The 14,808-nt window shown below is 46.1% G+C and overlaps 2 protein-coding genes across 4 annotated transcripts; one reads left to right on the top strand and one right to left on the bottom strand.

The window, feature by feature from the left end:
- Window positions 1–696: 696 nt before the first annotated feature.
- LOC111069098 (AP2-associated protein kinase 1) lies at window positions 697–11,601 on the bottom strand. Of its 3 annotated transcripts, XM_041593889.1 has the most exons (9): window positions 11,117–11,601; window positions 8,837–8,970; window positions 8,612–8,745; window positions 7,992–8,544; window positions 7,272–7,924; window positions 6,658–6,938; window positions 6,379–6,597; window positions 2,516–3,975; window positions 697–2,477 (listed from the first exon to the last, which is right to left on the bottom strand). In XM_041593889.1, the coding sequence occupies exons 1-9, from the start codon at window positions 11,274–11,276 to the stop codon at window positions 1,467–1,469; spliced, it is 4,605 nt and encodes a 1,534-aa protein (XP_041449823.1). In that variant the 5' UTR covers window positions 11,277–11,601; the 3' UTR covers window positions 697–1,466. The 3 variants fall into 3 exon arrangements, with proteins under 3 accessions (XP_041449823.1, XP_022214684.2, XP_022214683.2); XM_022358992.2 differs by lacking the exons at window positions 697–2,477; window positions 2,516–3,975 and adding an exon at window positions 4,362–5,176 and having other exon boundaries at window positions 11,117–11,598; XM_022358991.2 differs by lacking the exons at window positions 697–2,477; window positions 2,516–3,975 and adding an exon at window positions 5,986–6,263 and having other exon boundaries at window positions 11,117–11,598.
- Window positions 11,602–11,762: 161 nt separating this feature from the next.
- Window positions 11,763–14,794, top strand: LOC111069099 (transport and Golgi organization protein 6). Its single transcript, XM_022358993.2, has 3 exons — window positions 11,763–11,945; window positions 12,001–14,208; window positions 14,267–14,794. Exons 1-3 carry the CDS (start codon window positions 11,885–11,887, stop codon window positions 14,767–14,769), a joined length of 2,772 nt encoding a protein of 923 aa, XP_022214685.2. The 5' UTR covers window positions 11,763–11,884; the 3' UTR covers window positions 14,770–14,794.
- The last annotated feature ends 14 nt before the right edge of the window (window positions 14,795–14,808 follow it).

The raw sequence follows: 14,808 nt of genomic DNA, 5'->3' as shown, positions 1-14,808 counted from the left end.
TTTATTCTCACCCACACACACTATAGAACACTAGCGGTCAGCTGTTTTGTGTTTACCGTTTGTTTGTACCTCTGCAGGGCCGGCTTTAAGTTAGGTCGGGCACCAATGTTTAGGGGCCGCCAAATTCCAAAATGATTTACTATTAAGGTGTTCAATCTTTAAGGCCGAATTCCTTCTTTGTCCCAGTTGAAAATTACCAAAACCGACTAAAATTATTATCAAAGGGTCTCATGTTCGACTCGGGCGTCATAACACCTAAGGCCGCCCCTGTCTTGCTGCTTGGGGTAGGAATATTTGACAAAGTATTAAAATATAAATAGCAACAAATGGTTGAGGATTTAACAATAGAGGAGGGAGGTGCAGATTTAGATGCTTCACCGGACCAGCGTCTATGGGGGGAATATTCCACAGAAAAACATTTTTTTGGTGCTCGCTCTGGCTGAACAGTCAAGGCTGAAATATTGTGCACACTTCAGTTTCATGCAAAAAAATAAGTTATATAGGCGAATAATGGAGCAAAGCTGAAGCCTAATCAACAGCAATACATTTTAGCGGATTATCAAATATTATCCCCCCACTAGCCAGTTATCAAAAGATAGTACATACTACTAAGGGGCGTACTGTGTAGCTGCAACCCGATTAACAGTCGAGGCCAAAATATTCTGCACAGAGTTCAAGACCAAATAAAAGACTCAATTTAAAATATAAATAAAGTACGCATATTTTATATAGTCGGAGATAATACATATGCAAAACAAATCGAGTACTAACATATTCAAGTATGTTTGTTGTTGTTCAATATTGGGTAGAATATTCATACATAATATTAACCTTAAATACCTTGGGGTTGTTAGATGAATGTTGCTTGTTTAATAGATAATTAATTAGTTTTAGTTGCTTTTTTGGGTTATTGGGATTATAATCACATACTTTTCTTGTATAAATAAATAATGGGTGTTGGGGGCAAGGGGGAATTTCAAAATGCTGAAAATGCCACACGAAAAAACAAAATAAATGTAACTTTGGTACAACTTACGCATTGTATAAATTCTAAAACATTTCCAGTTTTTTTTTCGGTTATTATAAACGGGCTAATTCTAGTTTACATTTTCCACTAAATAACAATTATATGTAGGTAATATATATTGTATTGTATTGTAATTTGTCTGGATCCATTCTCAACATTTGTGTCTAAGATCTCGTTTAAAATACCATCGCAAATACTAGGCTCCAAAAATACAGTAATTTCTTCATTGAACACACGGAAAACAAACGGCGAAAAATCGAAAAATATGCGAAAAAAATAGAGCCAAAAATCGAACTAAGAAAAGCAAAAAACAAAATGCCAAATATTATTTTGGAAACACTCAGTCTAAGGTCTCTTCGCTCGAAAAAATTCCACTCGCTGATAAGGATAGATTCGGGATAGGTCAGGTCCCGTCCCTGCCTCAGTTTTGTTTGTTTGTCTAGGAAAAAAGATTGTTGCGCCGCTTGAGCGACCCGAACTTCTTCTCAGCCTCCAGCAGCATTTTCTCATTGCGCACCACCTCGAAGGGTATGGTCTTGGACAGACGATCCATCTCCTGGTCGGAGGGAAAGTCCTCGAAGCTCATGTTGCTGAAGCCCGTTTTGGCCGAGCTCTGAATGGTGTTCGATTGGAAATTGCGGCTGGTAGCGGCTCGATTCTCGTCCTGATCCTCATCGTCATCGTCGTCGTGGGATTGATACTGAAGGCGTTGATGTTTCTGCTTGCTGCCGGAGCTCAGGGAACTGGTCGATCCCAGTGCCGCGGCGCTGACCTTCTTGTACGAGTGTCCCTTGACCTTTTGTGTGAGCTTGCCCGGCAGCACCCTCACAGCCAGATGGGACTTCTCCTTCTTGGGCTTGGCTGCAGCGATGGGAGCAGTGAGGTCGGCGATGTCTGCAACCATATCGGCGGCATCACGCAACACCACGGGCTCCTCCTCGTTATCGGGCGTAAAGTCGGAGCAGCGATCTTGAGAGATTTGCACATAGGCATTATCAGCGATGGGCAGCAATGGTCTTAGGTGTGGAACCGTCACCGAAGTCACCGAGACTGCAGCTGGTACAACAGGTGCGGCTATCGGTAAAACGGCGGCTGAGGCGTTTGCAGGAGGTGCTATGGACAGCACAGAGATGGACTGGGGCTGTGGCTGTGGCTGGGGCTGGGTATTGGTGCTGTAGGACGGCACATTCACATAGACACTGCTTGGTCCGCTCAATTTGTTCGTATGATTATTGTTGTGGTTAATCAACGGCTGTGCCGGCTCTGGGGTTTTATTGATAATGATCGAGTGATTTATGGTCACCAGTTGGGGCGCCGCACACACGGACACTGAAGCTGTTGCTGGTGCCGAAATTGTGGCTGTTGCCGGCCCGTTTGCGGGCACTTTGATGATATTATTATTATTATTGTTGTTGTGGTTGTTGTTCTGGTGGCTGGGAAATTGATGGAGCTGAAGCTGGATCTGGTGCTGGTTTTGGTGCTGGAGACCGGTAGCGGTAACGGGTTCTGTTCGATGGGTGCTGGTTGTGGTACATCAATACATTTACGAATTACCTGTGGGAATGGTTCCAAGCCAAAGAGATCACATTGATTGCTATCCTCGTCCTCGTGCTGCCGCTGCTGCTGCTGCTCCACAGCATTTAACTCCTGGAAGGGATTGAATACAGGCTCATTGAACTCATCCAATTGGGTCGTATCCCGTGAAGGCGTGGGCGTTAGTTGTGCCGGAAAGCTGGCAAAATTTGCCTGATTGCCCTCCCCTGCAGCGCCGTGACCCTTGACTGGCGTTGATGTCCACATTTCCGGCTCACTTGGCTTGGGTTTCGGCTTGGGCTTGGCCTTACGCTTGATGGGCACACCCACGGGCAGCTTGAACGGAGCCATGGCAAACACATCCAAGTCTTGGTCTTGCTGCTCCTGCTGCTGCTGCTGCTGTTTGAGAGATTCTGTGCTGCTCTTGCTCTCGCCAGAGCCATAGTCCAGTTCGTCGTCGAGGAGCAGCGGCCTATCACCGAACTTGTGCAACAGATCGCTGGACGTGGGACTGAGCTCCTCGGAGGCCACGCCAACAGCCGCGAGATCGCCACTGGCCGCCACCGTGCGATCCTTTTTCCGCAAGCGCACCTTGACCACCACACGACTCCGATCGTCCTCATGGGTCGTCACGCTCTCGCATTCGGCATGATAGGCCGAGCTGCTGCACGTCTTCACACTCTCGCTGATGCCATCCATTTCCATGGGCAGCGGGCGACGCAGCTTGGTCTGTGTCTGACGTGGATTCTCGTCGAACAGATCATCATCCTCGGCCCGCAGATCGCTGGCTGAACCAATTGAATCCCCATCAGAGTCTGCTTTGGCCTCGGCATCCCGGGCCTCCTGGGCCTGGGCAGCCACGGCAGCGGCCATAATGTTCAGCTGCTGGGCCGCCTGATGGGCAGCAGTCGTTGGCTTTTTGGTCGTCTGGCGCAGCTTCTTAACGATGGGCAGATTGGAGGTCTTGTCCACCTTGTGGTAGGCCACCTGCTGGATCTTGTGAATGGTCTCGGGTATGTTGCTCGTCACCAGCTGCATCTGCTTAAAGATGGCCGCCTTCTTGGCGCTGCCTCCACCGCCGCCGCCGCCCTCGTCGCTGTCCTGCTGAAAGAACTCCGTTCCAGAGTCGGAGTCATCGGAAGTGGGCTGATCATTGCTCCTCAGCTTCTCGTACTTGTTGCGATCCTCCAGCGGCAGCTTAACAAAACTGGTAGAGCCATCACCACCGCTCGCCAGTAGTCCGCATTCCGAGTCTGTCTTCAGTTTGCTGATCAGCGATGTCTTCTCCTCGCTGGACATCTCGAGGGTGGGCGACAGCAGCCACTTGGACGAGGCATTGGCACCGCCAGTCAGACTGCTGGACGAGACTCCGCCTCCACCGCCGCCTCCGCCCGAGGAGCAGCTGATGAATTTCGCTGTGGATGAGAGTGAAGGACTTTTATGCAGTAAGGTAATGAGATTACGGATTTCTGGTTTTTTTTCTGTGTATGTTTCTGGGATTTACGATTGTTCTGCTCTACAATTAATTAGTATATGGACGGTTGGTTAACAGCTGCATGATCGTGTGTGCATGAGAGCGTTTATGTGCGTCTGATCCCCAAGAGATAATTAGTTATTGTGTGGAGTGTCAATGATGATCGATCTATATACTACATTTGTTGAATGAAAAAGCGGAAGATTCGATGTAGATCCCAGGTTGAAGTGGAGTTTAATGCTTGGAAATGTGGAACAAAGAGATGTACACATCATTCGATCTCAGTTTCCACTAAAAGATCAGACAATGAATGTGGGGCCTATGCATATAATTGCTTAATCATTAATTGACCCATTGATTAAATTAGTTTAAGGTGCGATTTCTCAATCTGGAGGATTCAAAAAATGCAGGATACGCGGATAAATTTCCCGCGTCATGCACACGACATGCATGTTGGTGTTGCTTTTTTTTGTTACACTTTTGCAGCATTCGCTTGTGCATATCGAGTCTAGATATTTAGATATATTTAAGTATTGAGAAATCGTCCCTAAGTTACAGTTTGTTTTTGTAAATTGGAGGTTTTTGGTTTTTTCAAAACATAATATAGGATTTATTGCAATTTTTGCTTTAATTATTTTTGGTTTGGTTTAATTCTCATACGAGATACAATTTGCAGCTGTTTTGCCAAAAAAACTTAAGCTCTAATCTGCACTGCCTCAACTTTTTGGTATATAAATATATAGTGCGTGTATGTATCTCTTCTGTATATAATATATATGTATGTATATTCTGTATTTGTTTTTCCCATCTGATCGTTTGCTTGTTTGTGTCTTGGTTACCTGACCGTTTCGTTTGAAGGATTCTTCCTATATATTTTGTAGGCTTTTACTCTTTCTTTGGATTAACTTTATATACAGTTAAGTATTAACAGGAGGTTGTTGTTACGTCTAACAATTGTTGAACATTTTCAATTTCTTGTGTGTTTGTTTGTGTGTCTGGCTGACTGTGTGTAATGGGTAGCGGGCGGGTATGAATCTATCTATATTGTCTTCGGATGATTATTACACAATTAAAGGAGAATTTTGTTTACTCTTATTTATTTGATTGCTGCCACATCCACAGAGAACGCAGCTTGACGCGAACTTTAGTAAGGAAATCGAAATTAAAATAAAGAATAAAGATGAAAAATTTGAGCAAAAAAATGGATTGTAAATTTCCTAATAATCTCTCGAATTGCATATTTTAACTAGAGTATAGCGTATGTATATATTTTTAGATCTTTAGAATTGCACGTTATTCAATTTTGATATGGCCAAAAAATATACGATATTCGGATTGCTTTTCTTTTTCTTCAACAAACAACATGAATAAATATTATTTTGATTTCTTAATTAGCTAACAAATTTACACAAATATTACACACACAGAGGAATAGAAATAGTTATAATCATAGAAATACATTTACATAATTGAAAATTTTACTGCTCTTTTTGTTTGTTTTGGTTAATTCCACAACCGCTAATTGTTTAATGTTAATGACTAAATTTAAATAGAGACTAAGTATATAGATTGATTGGTTTCATTCTAGCATATATATATATATGTATATGTATATTGTATGTTGTACCAGCACCAAATATTACTTTGTTAGAAGCGCTTACGATTTGAGAAGAGAGTTAAGGAGCATTTTTTTTATTGCCTAGATTTCCATATGTTTCCATCACAGAAGCACATGTAAATCGAGCTCTAAAGACAAGCCAAAGTTTACATAGAGTTTTGTCAGGTTATTGTTTGGTTAGTGGGTGCATTTTGGGATATTTACAAATTGTTTGTTTGATTGCACTTAAGTTTAAGTCTAAGGAGAGCAGAGCGTACTGCGGCGGGGCTGCGTCTCTACACGTCTCTGGTCTGGGGTCATGGTTCTATCCATCTATGGCACACTAAATCTCTCTTTTTCTCTCTGTCGTTTGATCATCGAGCAGTCGGAATAATCTAAAGCTGGTAGGGCTCTCTCTCGCTCTCCCTCTACTGGATGCTGTGCGTAAGCTGGCTCATTCTTTATGTTGTCGTTTTATAGTTGGGAAGAGTAGGAGGAGTAGGAGTTGCCTTTGGGGGGCTGCTCTCCATTCTGCTGTGTAGTTCGGATGGCTTACTAGGAAGGTATTTAGACTACGTCTACGTCTACGTTCAAATCTTCACCACTTTCTTCATCATCATCTTCACCACTTTCTGCATCGAGATTGAGAGCGAACAAAAGCAACAATCGGAAAACTAAACGTATTTCTGGCATTTTTTGTTTGTTTTGCAAAAAACGATTTAAGGTGGACAGAATTTCATGCTTTACCTCCGGTTTTGCGCAGCGAACTGGTGGCCTTCTCGCGCAGTCCGGGTGGCAAGCTGAATGGCGCCGAACCAAACGGATCCTCGGATACCTGTGGCGGATGTGGCGAAACAGAAGTAGCCGTGACTGTAGCTGCAGCTGTGGCCGGGGCAGGCACAACCGTTGCACTCTGCTCAGTGGGCGTCAGTGTGGATGTTGTGGATGCCGATTTGGCTGTTATGCCTGCAAACAAAAAATTATCTTGTAAATCGAATCTTTATATAGAAGTTTCCATCTACTTACTGCCTTGGCTGCCACGCTGACGTATCTTGTCGAATTCAGCCTCGAATATATGATCTTCGGTCATCTGACTAAACGGCTGCTCTTCCTCAAACGGATTCCAGGCCTCCACACGCTTATCCATTGACTGACGTGACAATTCGCTGATCGATATCGAGGCAGACGAGGCAAATATACCCGGATTGGAGGTGGCACTTGCCAATGTGGTCTGTGGTCCATCGCCCATGCTGACCAGATTGTTGTTGAATGGGGCCAAAAACTGGCTTGTCTCATTGGCAAACGTTCTGCAGCGCAACGAAAATAAATGAATGATTCGAATGATCAGGCGGAGATGACATCGATATGACACAGAAAGGAGAAAGCAAACGCAAAAGCATTGTAAAATGTAAACATAAAAGAGAGACAAAAATCTTAAGGCTACAAAACATCTATTGACTTTGCGGATCATCGGCATCGTCCCGGTCATTTGTAGCTCTTAAGCAATGGACACACACACATAAACAACACACAGGAAAAGAGACAAGCAGAAAGAGTGAGAGCAAGAGAAGAGCAGAACACAGAACACATAGAGATCGTGCGCGAGAACTGGGAGGGATGGGAATCGCGTCCCTACTTACTTATTGAATGCTGATGTATCGCTAACATTGCGCCGATGTCCCCCAACGCCGCTGGGCTTGGGCGGCGTTAGCATAAGCTTTGTGGGTGTGCCGCCAGAGACAACCAGAGACTCTTGAACAGCCGCCGCCACCACCTGAACCTCCTCCTGTTTGGGTGGCTCCTCGGGGGCTGGAACAGTGGCTGCTGATGCTGCTGTTACTGCAGTCGCTGCTGCTGCTGTGGCCTGCGCTGGTTCATTAAATGGATCCGGATAGCCAGACGACTCGAATAGATTGTTGGTTGCTCCAGCTGCTGCCACAACAGTTTCAGCCGGTGCCACAGCTGCAGGAGGAGCAGGAGGAGGAGGAACTGCTGCGCACGGCATGACTGGGAAATTTGCCTGAAACTGTTCCACAACAGGCTGGTTCTGGGGCTGCGGTGAAGTGATGTTCAGACGTGGCGAGGGACTGGGCGGCAGACCGAGACCCAAGGCATTCCCGCCATGCACGGAACTGGAGCCCTTGGGCCTGGAGCGCGGAGCCACGCTTGTGCCTGCCTCTATAATCGACACATTCTGTGATTTGGCTGCCTTGGATGCGGCAGCAATGATCCGCTTTGCCTCCGATTCGAAAGGCGGCACCAGCAGCTGGTCAAAATTTGGAATGGGTGTTTTCTGGAATACGAGATTCGAGTGGGCATTAATCGTGGGAAAAGCTACGAATAGCTGGGCGTAATCTTACATGCAAATTCTGCACTGGATTGTCCTTGCCGGCGAGTCGAAATGCCACCTCGCACACCTGCCAAATGTTCGGGCGATGCTCCAGATCCGTGTCCAGCATATATTTGATCAACTGATGCATGCCCTTCGAGTACTTGGAGCTGTCCGGTATGGCAAACTGTCCATTCTGTATGGCCAGTGTGCTCTCCCCAAAGGGCAGGGAGAAGAAACACAGCTTGTACAGCATGCAGCCCAGTGCCCAAATGTCGGCTTTTGTGGTGATGCTCTTGCCGCTGTACAGATCGATCATTTCGGGCGCCCGATAGGAGAGTGTGGTGTACTTTTGGATCTCCTCCTCGACCACAGTGACGCCGTGCTGCTGGGGATTCAACGTTTTGGCTGTGGCCGAGCCAAAGTCACAGAGCACAAAATTGCCCGCATCCGTTTGCAGAATGTTCTCCACTTTAAGGTCGCGATGTATAATGGGCGTCTGGCAGTAGTGCAAACGGGAAACAGCCTCGGCAATATCACAGAAGATGTTTAGCACCTCGGGCTCGGTGAAGCCAATGTGTAATCTATAAAGTAAGTAATATATTTTTAAATACAGTGAAAAGGTAAATCTTTAACGTGTGTGTTTGTTACCTTGCATTCATCATGGCCAGCATGTGATGCTTACAGTATGGCATCAGGAGCAGCACCTCGCACACACCGTTCCCAGTGGGCGTAATGCTCGAGTCGACATAACCAATAATGTTCTTGTGGCCACTGAGATTGCTCTGTCAATGGATGGATGGTGGTAGCACAGGAATCAATAATGCACTTATGGGGCAAACAATGAAATTGATTTACTTTTCGTTATTTACTTACAGCAATCTGTATCTCCCGCTTGGCCACATTCAGATCGTGCTCATTGTTCACGTACATGCGCTTCAGGGCGTACTTTCCAGAGGAGGAGCCGGAGCCAACATTGCCTCGTGCCAGAAAGACCATGGCAAAGCCACCTGCGTGAGTAGGATGAAGACAGCAAGGAGGACAGCATTAGTAGGGGGGTAAGAGTTGGGTAGACTGACAGACTAGACGACTAGAGCAGCTGTCAACTGTAAACGGTAAACAACAAATAAGAGCGAATGGGTGAGCAGAGTCGACGCTTTGAATACCCTAATAGGATCTTTTAATAGTTTTTCGAACAGCTGTTAATGTATGTTTAATGTACCTATTGAAATCAATTAAATAATTTTTTTTGGAGAATATTTCATATTGGAATCCAACTTCGCTTTTTTTTTAACCCAAAACGGCACCCGGAAGGCAACTCACCGTTCTCAAATATCACTCTCTTACAGGGTATCATATCGTAAAGCAACGGTGGAAGTTACTGTCGCCATCTCTCTTCCACCAACTATGTTCGACCATGGAACGATTTACACATGTTCTGCCTAACAAGCGATTTGCATGAATTTTATTTCATTTTATTGCAAATAGAATTCAAGTAGTTTTCCCTTCCTCCCTGCTGAACCACACACCTTCCGCTCCCCTGCAGCACAGTCACTTCAACTGTGCTCTACTACACGATAAAAAAAAGCAACGCAATAAAAACTATAAACTATTGAAGGTCACGTACAAAAATAACAACAATAGTAACAACATGCAACACAATAACAATATCAGCATGGCACCAACCCACGGGGTGCGACAGTGGCAGATGGACAGACACCCATAGAGAGAGACAGAGAGAGAGAGAGAGAGAGAATAACGGGGCACACACACCGTATGTAACCGTTTGCTCGACTTTTTTTTTTGCACCGACTTTTTAGTTGGTATTTGTGAAATTTTGTGGCGTCAAATGTTAATCAATGCTGAAGGTTGGCTGCCCCGCGCCACAGCAACAAATCAACAGAAATAATAATAGTAATAAAAGCAGTAGCAATAATAATGCACAATTGTAGCATATCTACGAAAAAAACTTGAGAAGGCAATTCGAGACGCCCAGCTAGGGAGAGAGCGAGCAACCCGACCAGTTCGCCGAAAGCATTGCACAGTATGTGGAGACAGGGGAAAGTGGGGGGCAGGTAGAGGGAACCGTAACCGTCTGTCGCTTAGTCATTTGCATTTGCCAGAGTACAGTATAAGATGGCAGGTAAAAACGAAAAAACGGTGTTTTACCGACTATAAGATACCCAGCCAGCATGACAGAAGAGATTCCCCGTTCAGCTTAATTAAGCTCTGCTTAAAATTGCAAATCCTACACACTGTTACTTAGTACCATAACTGATCAGCCTGCCCCCATTTAGTAAGTGTAGGGTATCCAAGCAGCTGACTGTCGTCTGACAGCGGCGCCAGCGCAACGCAATAACAACATTACCAATCGCTTGCCAAAATCGCACAAAAAATCGAATGTGCGCAAGTAAAAAGCAGGAAAAAGTTTTCTATGACCAATCCCCCGAATGATCAATGGTGTGGAGTAGCGTTTGCCAAGTCATTCAAAGACCGACCGAGCCACTTGCAGTGCAGGATATTAATCACTTCAGAATTCAAGGACAAGCGCAAAGTGGATGGATAGTCGGCGATTCCCAGGCGATTTTTCCTTGAGCGAACTTTGACATTTCACTGCTGCTGCTGCTGCTGCTCCAAAAGGTGACACAGCAGCAGAGACAGGCACAGGGACAGTGGCAGTGGAAGTTAAGTGTTGGTCTTGCCGCTTCATTGGCTAAATTAACATAATTGATTCAATTGATTTGTGTCCATGTGTGTGCTCTCTATGTTGTTCTATTCCATGGAAAACCTAACCTGAACCGGGTAGGCCGAGCAACTAACTCTTTTGTTTCCTGGCGAAATTGGAAATGCACTCCGACAAGTGGCGCCGCGTAACTAATTAGGGGGGTACGATACGATACGCAGCTGTTTCTCTGTACTATGTGTACGCCCCACATTTTGGAGACAGTCGAGATACGTATGTATATTTGTATTTGTACTTTATCTAATCTGTAGCATGAGATACTGAGAGAATGGATCCACTGCCTGCCTCTGACCCCACCTGTAAATCAAACTTGTGAAAACCATAATCAGACTGCTACGTGGGTTACGATAAGACCATGCACATACTCCTTCGTGGGGGCGGGTCGGGGGTAGGAGAATGAGACTGCGACTCACCTTCGGCCAGGACATCCTCGACAGTGACCGTGACACGTCCCACTGTAAAAACCTTGCCCACAAAGCTATTCGTCTCCTTTGATGAGGAGGAGCTGGTGTTGTGCGAATTTTCCAGTCTCGAGTTTTCATTGCGCTCGAATTTCGACAGGATTTTCTTCATTTTCTCCTATTTTTTTTTTTGCGAGATTTGTTTACTGCACAGCGGCAGCGACGTCGACTGCAGCAGCTCACACACACACTCGCATGCACACTCACACAAAATCACACTTTTTAATTGCGTTCGCGTAGGTGTTCCCGTTTCTTTTCCTATTTTTTTTGGCAATTATCGGATGGCGTGTAGAGGCGCGCTACGTCACAGCCGCAAGCCAATTAATTAACGTTTGAGTCGTACTGGTGTTTCTAATTAATTTATTTGCGCACTCTATATTTTTTGCATTCACACACACAGCAGAGGAAAAAGAAAGTTGTTCTAGGGATGTGTTGGATAAATATTGATCAATATATCGATAGATATATTTGGAGGTGATATTTTTCATATATAATTTGGATGTTCAAAGGAACACTTTTCTGAATTTATGGAAAATATACCTATTTTTGTTGTTTTTATATGTTTTAAAATACATGTACCAGGGACAGAAGCAATATTGTGAAACGTATTATGATTAAATACAGGGCTGCATTGTGCAGTCGATAGTAGACATCGATACACTGTCGATACATATGATGTCGATAACATGGTTCAATTAAATTAAAATTGAGATTATTATAATGGTAAATACGGCAAAATACTTTGCCCTGCTGGAGAGTTTAAGGTTCGAACAGGCTCTAGGTAAGTACTAGTGCTTAGTTGTAAATAATTCAATTAATTGGTGTTTCTTTTACAGCAAATAAGACACACGAGAGTCAGTTGGGTGCCGGTTCCACGATTGCACAGAATTTGAACATTTTGGAGAAATATGCCAAACAAAAGGTTAACCAAGAGCTGCATGAGTTATGTACATTATTCCAGCTGACAGCCGAAGAGGAGGCGACCATAGATTGTTCAGATCCCGCCATATGCTACATTATCCGCCTTCAGCATGCGCTCCAAATGCTCTTTTCGAACATTAACTTTGATAGCGATGCCAAGGAAGACCTTATCTCGGTGGCACATCTTAAGCTGTGCATTCAAGCCACCCAGGAGCTGTCATACTATGCACTCCGCTGCCAGCTGCACGAGGATTTCCTTAAATCACCCATTTTCCAAGAGGCACAAGGAAAAGTCAAGTGTAATCCCTTGCTGCTGCTTCTCAGCGTTCAGTTCTATGTCCGATTGCTGCCCATACGTCAATTCCACATAGCCAATTCCATGGAGCTGGTGCAGCGGGATCTGCTGGCGGCCACTATGAGTCTGCGCAGCCAAATGGATCATCCGCAGCTGGAGGCAATCCTTGGCTATCTCTGGCGGCATGAATCCAAATCGGATTTCTTTCGACATGTGCTCCTCCTGAAGGCCACTCCACTGTGCGCACCTTTGGCCAAGACACTACACCAGCAGCTGCTGGGAAAGCTAAACTCAACGCAGGGCTATGCCAGCTTTGTGGATGCGCTGCAGCAGACACCGAATGTGAGTGCCACGAGAAATGCAGAGATCGTTGCGGGTATCGTGGCCAGGAAAGGCTTCACACAAACAGCTCAGCATGCTATGATACTTCAGGTTCTGGAGTTTTGTAGTGGCTCTCTCAAGGATGCCAACAGAATGTGTGTGGGTGTCCTGTCCCTGCGCAGGCTCTACGAGTTGGGTTCACATAATCAGCAGAAGATTGAGGCGATTCTGTCCTCCCATTGGCAGCTGCTCAGCGACCCCGAAGATTTGATAAGTGGCCTGATCCTGATGGACCACGAGGAGCTGTGCAATCGCATCCTACTCTGGCAACATCTATTCTGCAGCTCTAGCGTGGCCTGTCTGCCGAGTAGCCTGCTCCTACGATATCTACCACTGCTGCTGCAGCTGTACGATGGGCTGCCCAGGGAACTGCCTGCCAAGAAGCAGTTGGCTGTGATCATATCCCGCTGTCTGGACAATCTGGAGCGGGAAAAGGAGCTGCCAGCGGTCGTGCAACGTCTGTTCAAGTGGGAGCTCGAAGAGGAACCCATCTGGCAGTGCCTACACCAACGCATATTGATCTTGCCCTCCACAGAAACGGATCGGATACAGGTAAAAGTGGCACCTGCGGATCACCAGCTGGACCACGACATGGGCCGGGTGCTGCCCAGTCTATTGATGTCCAGTTCGCATCATGCCCTAACCTGCAACGTGTTCCTGGCACTTTTGGGCTTCATGATTCGTCAGTTGCAGGAGAAATCCCCAAGAGGCGTGGATTTTCTGTCCACGGAAACGGAACTCGTGCACTTCCTGCAGCACAAATATCAGTTAAAGCTGAATCTACTGATAGCCCTCAATCAATTGGTGTCCCATCAGCCGCTGCGCGCACAGCTGTCGATGCACACCAAAGAATTCCTGCAGCTGCTTAAGGACTTACTGCAGCAGCGATTGGCAGCAGAGGAGGAGGCCACTGACCAGACCCTACTGCTTATACTCAGCCTTTTGCAGGAGCTGCTGGAACGCAGTGAGGACCTGCAGCTAACCGAAAGCACAAGAGAACTGCAGGCGCAACTCCGACAGCTGGGATCGCTGTCAACCAACCGCTTGATCCAGCAATCCGTTCAATCTCTGCTCAACATATTGCAAGGCGAGTGGCGGCCCAGTGAAGCTCTTAAGCTGCAGCCATTTCAGAAAGCGCGCTCCCTCATCGAGGAAAAGGAGTCCCATCTGCAGGTTTATGGCATCCAAATGTTGTTGGACCTACTGCAGCGCAAGGATCCGGCAACGATGGCTCAGGGTCATGTAATCATAGCGCTGGCCCTCAGTACGCTCAAGGATAAGGAGTCCTATACGTTCCTCAATTGTGTGCGTCTCTTTGTGGCTTTGGTTCATGTGATGGAAGCGGAAGTGCTGGACAAATTGAGTGACGAGTATCTGTCGGAGACAGCCGATCTGGACTATCGTCTGGTTGTGGGCGAGGCTATTCTCAAGGCCGCCCAGGAGCTGGGTAAGTGCTGGGCCTGCCATTTTTTATGGGCAGATTTTGTAAAGATTTTATTTTATAGGTCCCCTATGCTATCGGTACAAGGCTGTGCTGCTCAATTGCTTCATGCATGGCTCGCGTTCGCCTCTCCACGAGTTTCGCATGTCCGCCTTTGCCAATCTCGCGCAGCTGTGCCGCCTGCTGGCCTATCAGGTGCAGAACTTTTTCCAGGAGCTGCTGGATCTCATCAACAGCGAACTGAGTGCCACGGGAGGATATTTGCCCGCTAAGCGAGCGGCTGTCTTTGTTTTGGCTGAACTCTTGAATGGCATGGATAACCTCTTGGATTACCAGGAAATGCTGCTACCCATTTATCGGCTGCTGCGAGCCATTGAAGCGGAGGACTCCTGTGACCCAGCCATGCGTCAGCATGCAGCCAATGGTCTAAAGATCTTAAATGACAAGTGTCGGCAGCTCATAAAGAACTGCCTAGAGGCGAGGGAACTGCACAAGGATATAAAGGTAATGGGCATTAAGGATAAGCCACCTGCCAGGAGAAAGCCTCACATTTTGGAACTGAATTGAAAGATTTTATAAAATAAAATAACTTTTAAATGCAAAATC

This window comes from Drosophila obscura, unplaced genomic scaffold (assembly GCF_018151105.1).
Source record: "Drosophila obscura isolate BZ-5 IFL unplaced genomic scaffold, ASM1815110v1 contig_200, whole genome shotgun sequence".
Lineage (NCBI taxonomy): Eukaryota > Metazoa > Arthropoda > Insecta > Diptera > Drosophilidae > Drosophila > Drosophila obscura.
This window is presented reverse-complemented; position numbering and strand designations above follow the sequence as displayed.

What these genes read in the sequence shown, in the direction of transcription:
- LOC111069098 (XM_041593889.1), bottom strand. Translation starts at nt 11,276, where the DNA reads ATGAAGAAAATCCTGTCGAAATTCGAGCGCAATGAAAACTCGAGACTG. An exon ending in CGAGGATGTCCTGGCCGAAG is followed by an intron (nt 8,971 to 11,116) that starts GTGAGTCGCAGT and finishes CTACTCACGCAG; the next exon opens with GTGGCTTTGCCATGGTCTTT. An exon ending in ATCCAGTGCAGAATTTGCAT is followed by an intron (nt 7,925 to 7,991) that starts GTAAGATTACGC and finishes CTCGTATTCCAG; the next exon opens with AAAACACCCATTCCAAATTT.
- LOC111069099 (XM_022358993.2), top strand. Translation starts at nt 11,885, where the DNA reads ATGGTAAATACGGCAAAATACTTTGCCCTGCTGGAGAGTTTAAGGTTC. An exon ending in AAGGTTCGAACAGGCTCTAG is followed by an intron (nt 11,946 to 12,000) that starts GTAAGTACTAGT and finishes TTTCTTTTACAG; the next exon opens with CAAATAAGACACACGAGAGT. An exon ending in CAAGGCCGCCCAGGAGCTGG is followed by an intron (nt 14,209 to 14,266) that starts GTAAGTGCTGGG and finishes TTTATTTTATAG; the next exon opens with GTCCCCTATGCTATCGGTAC.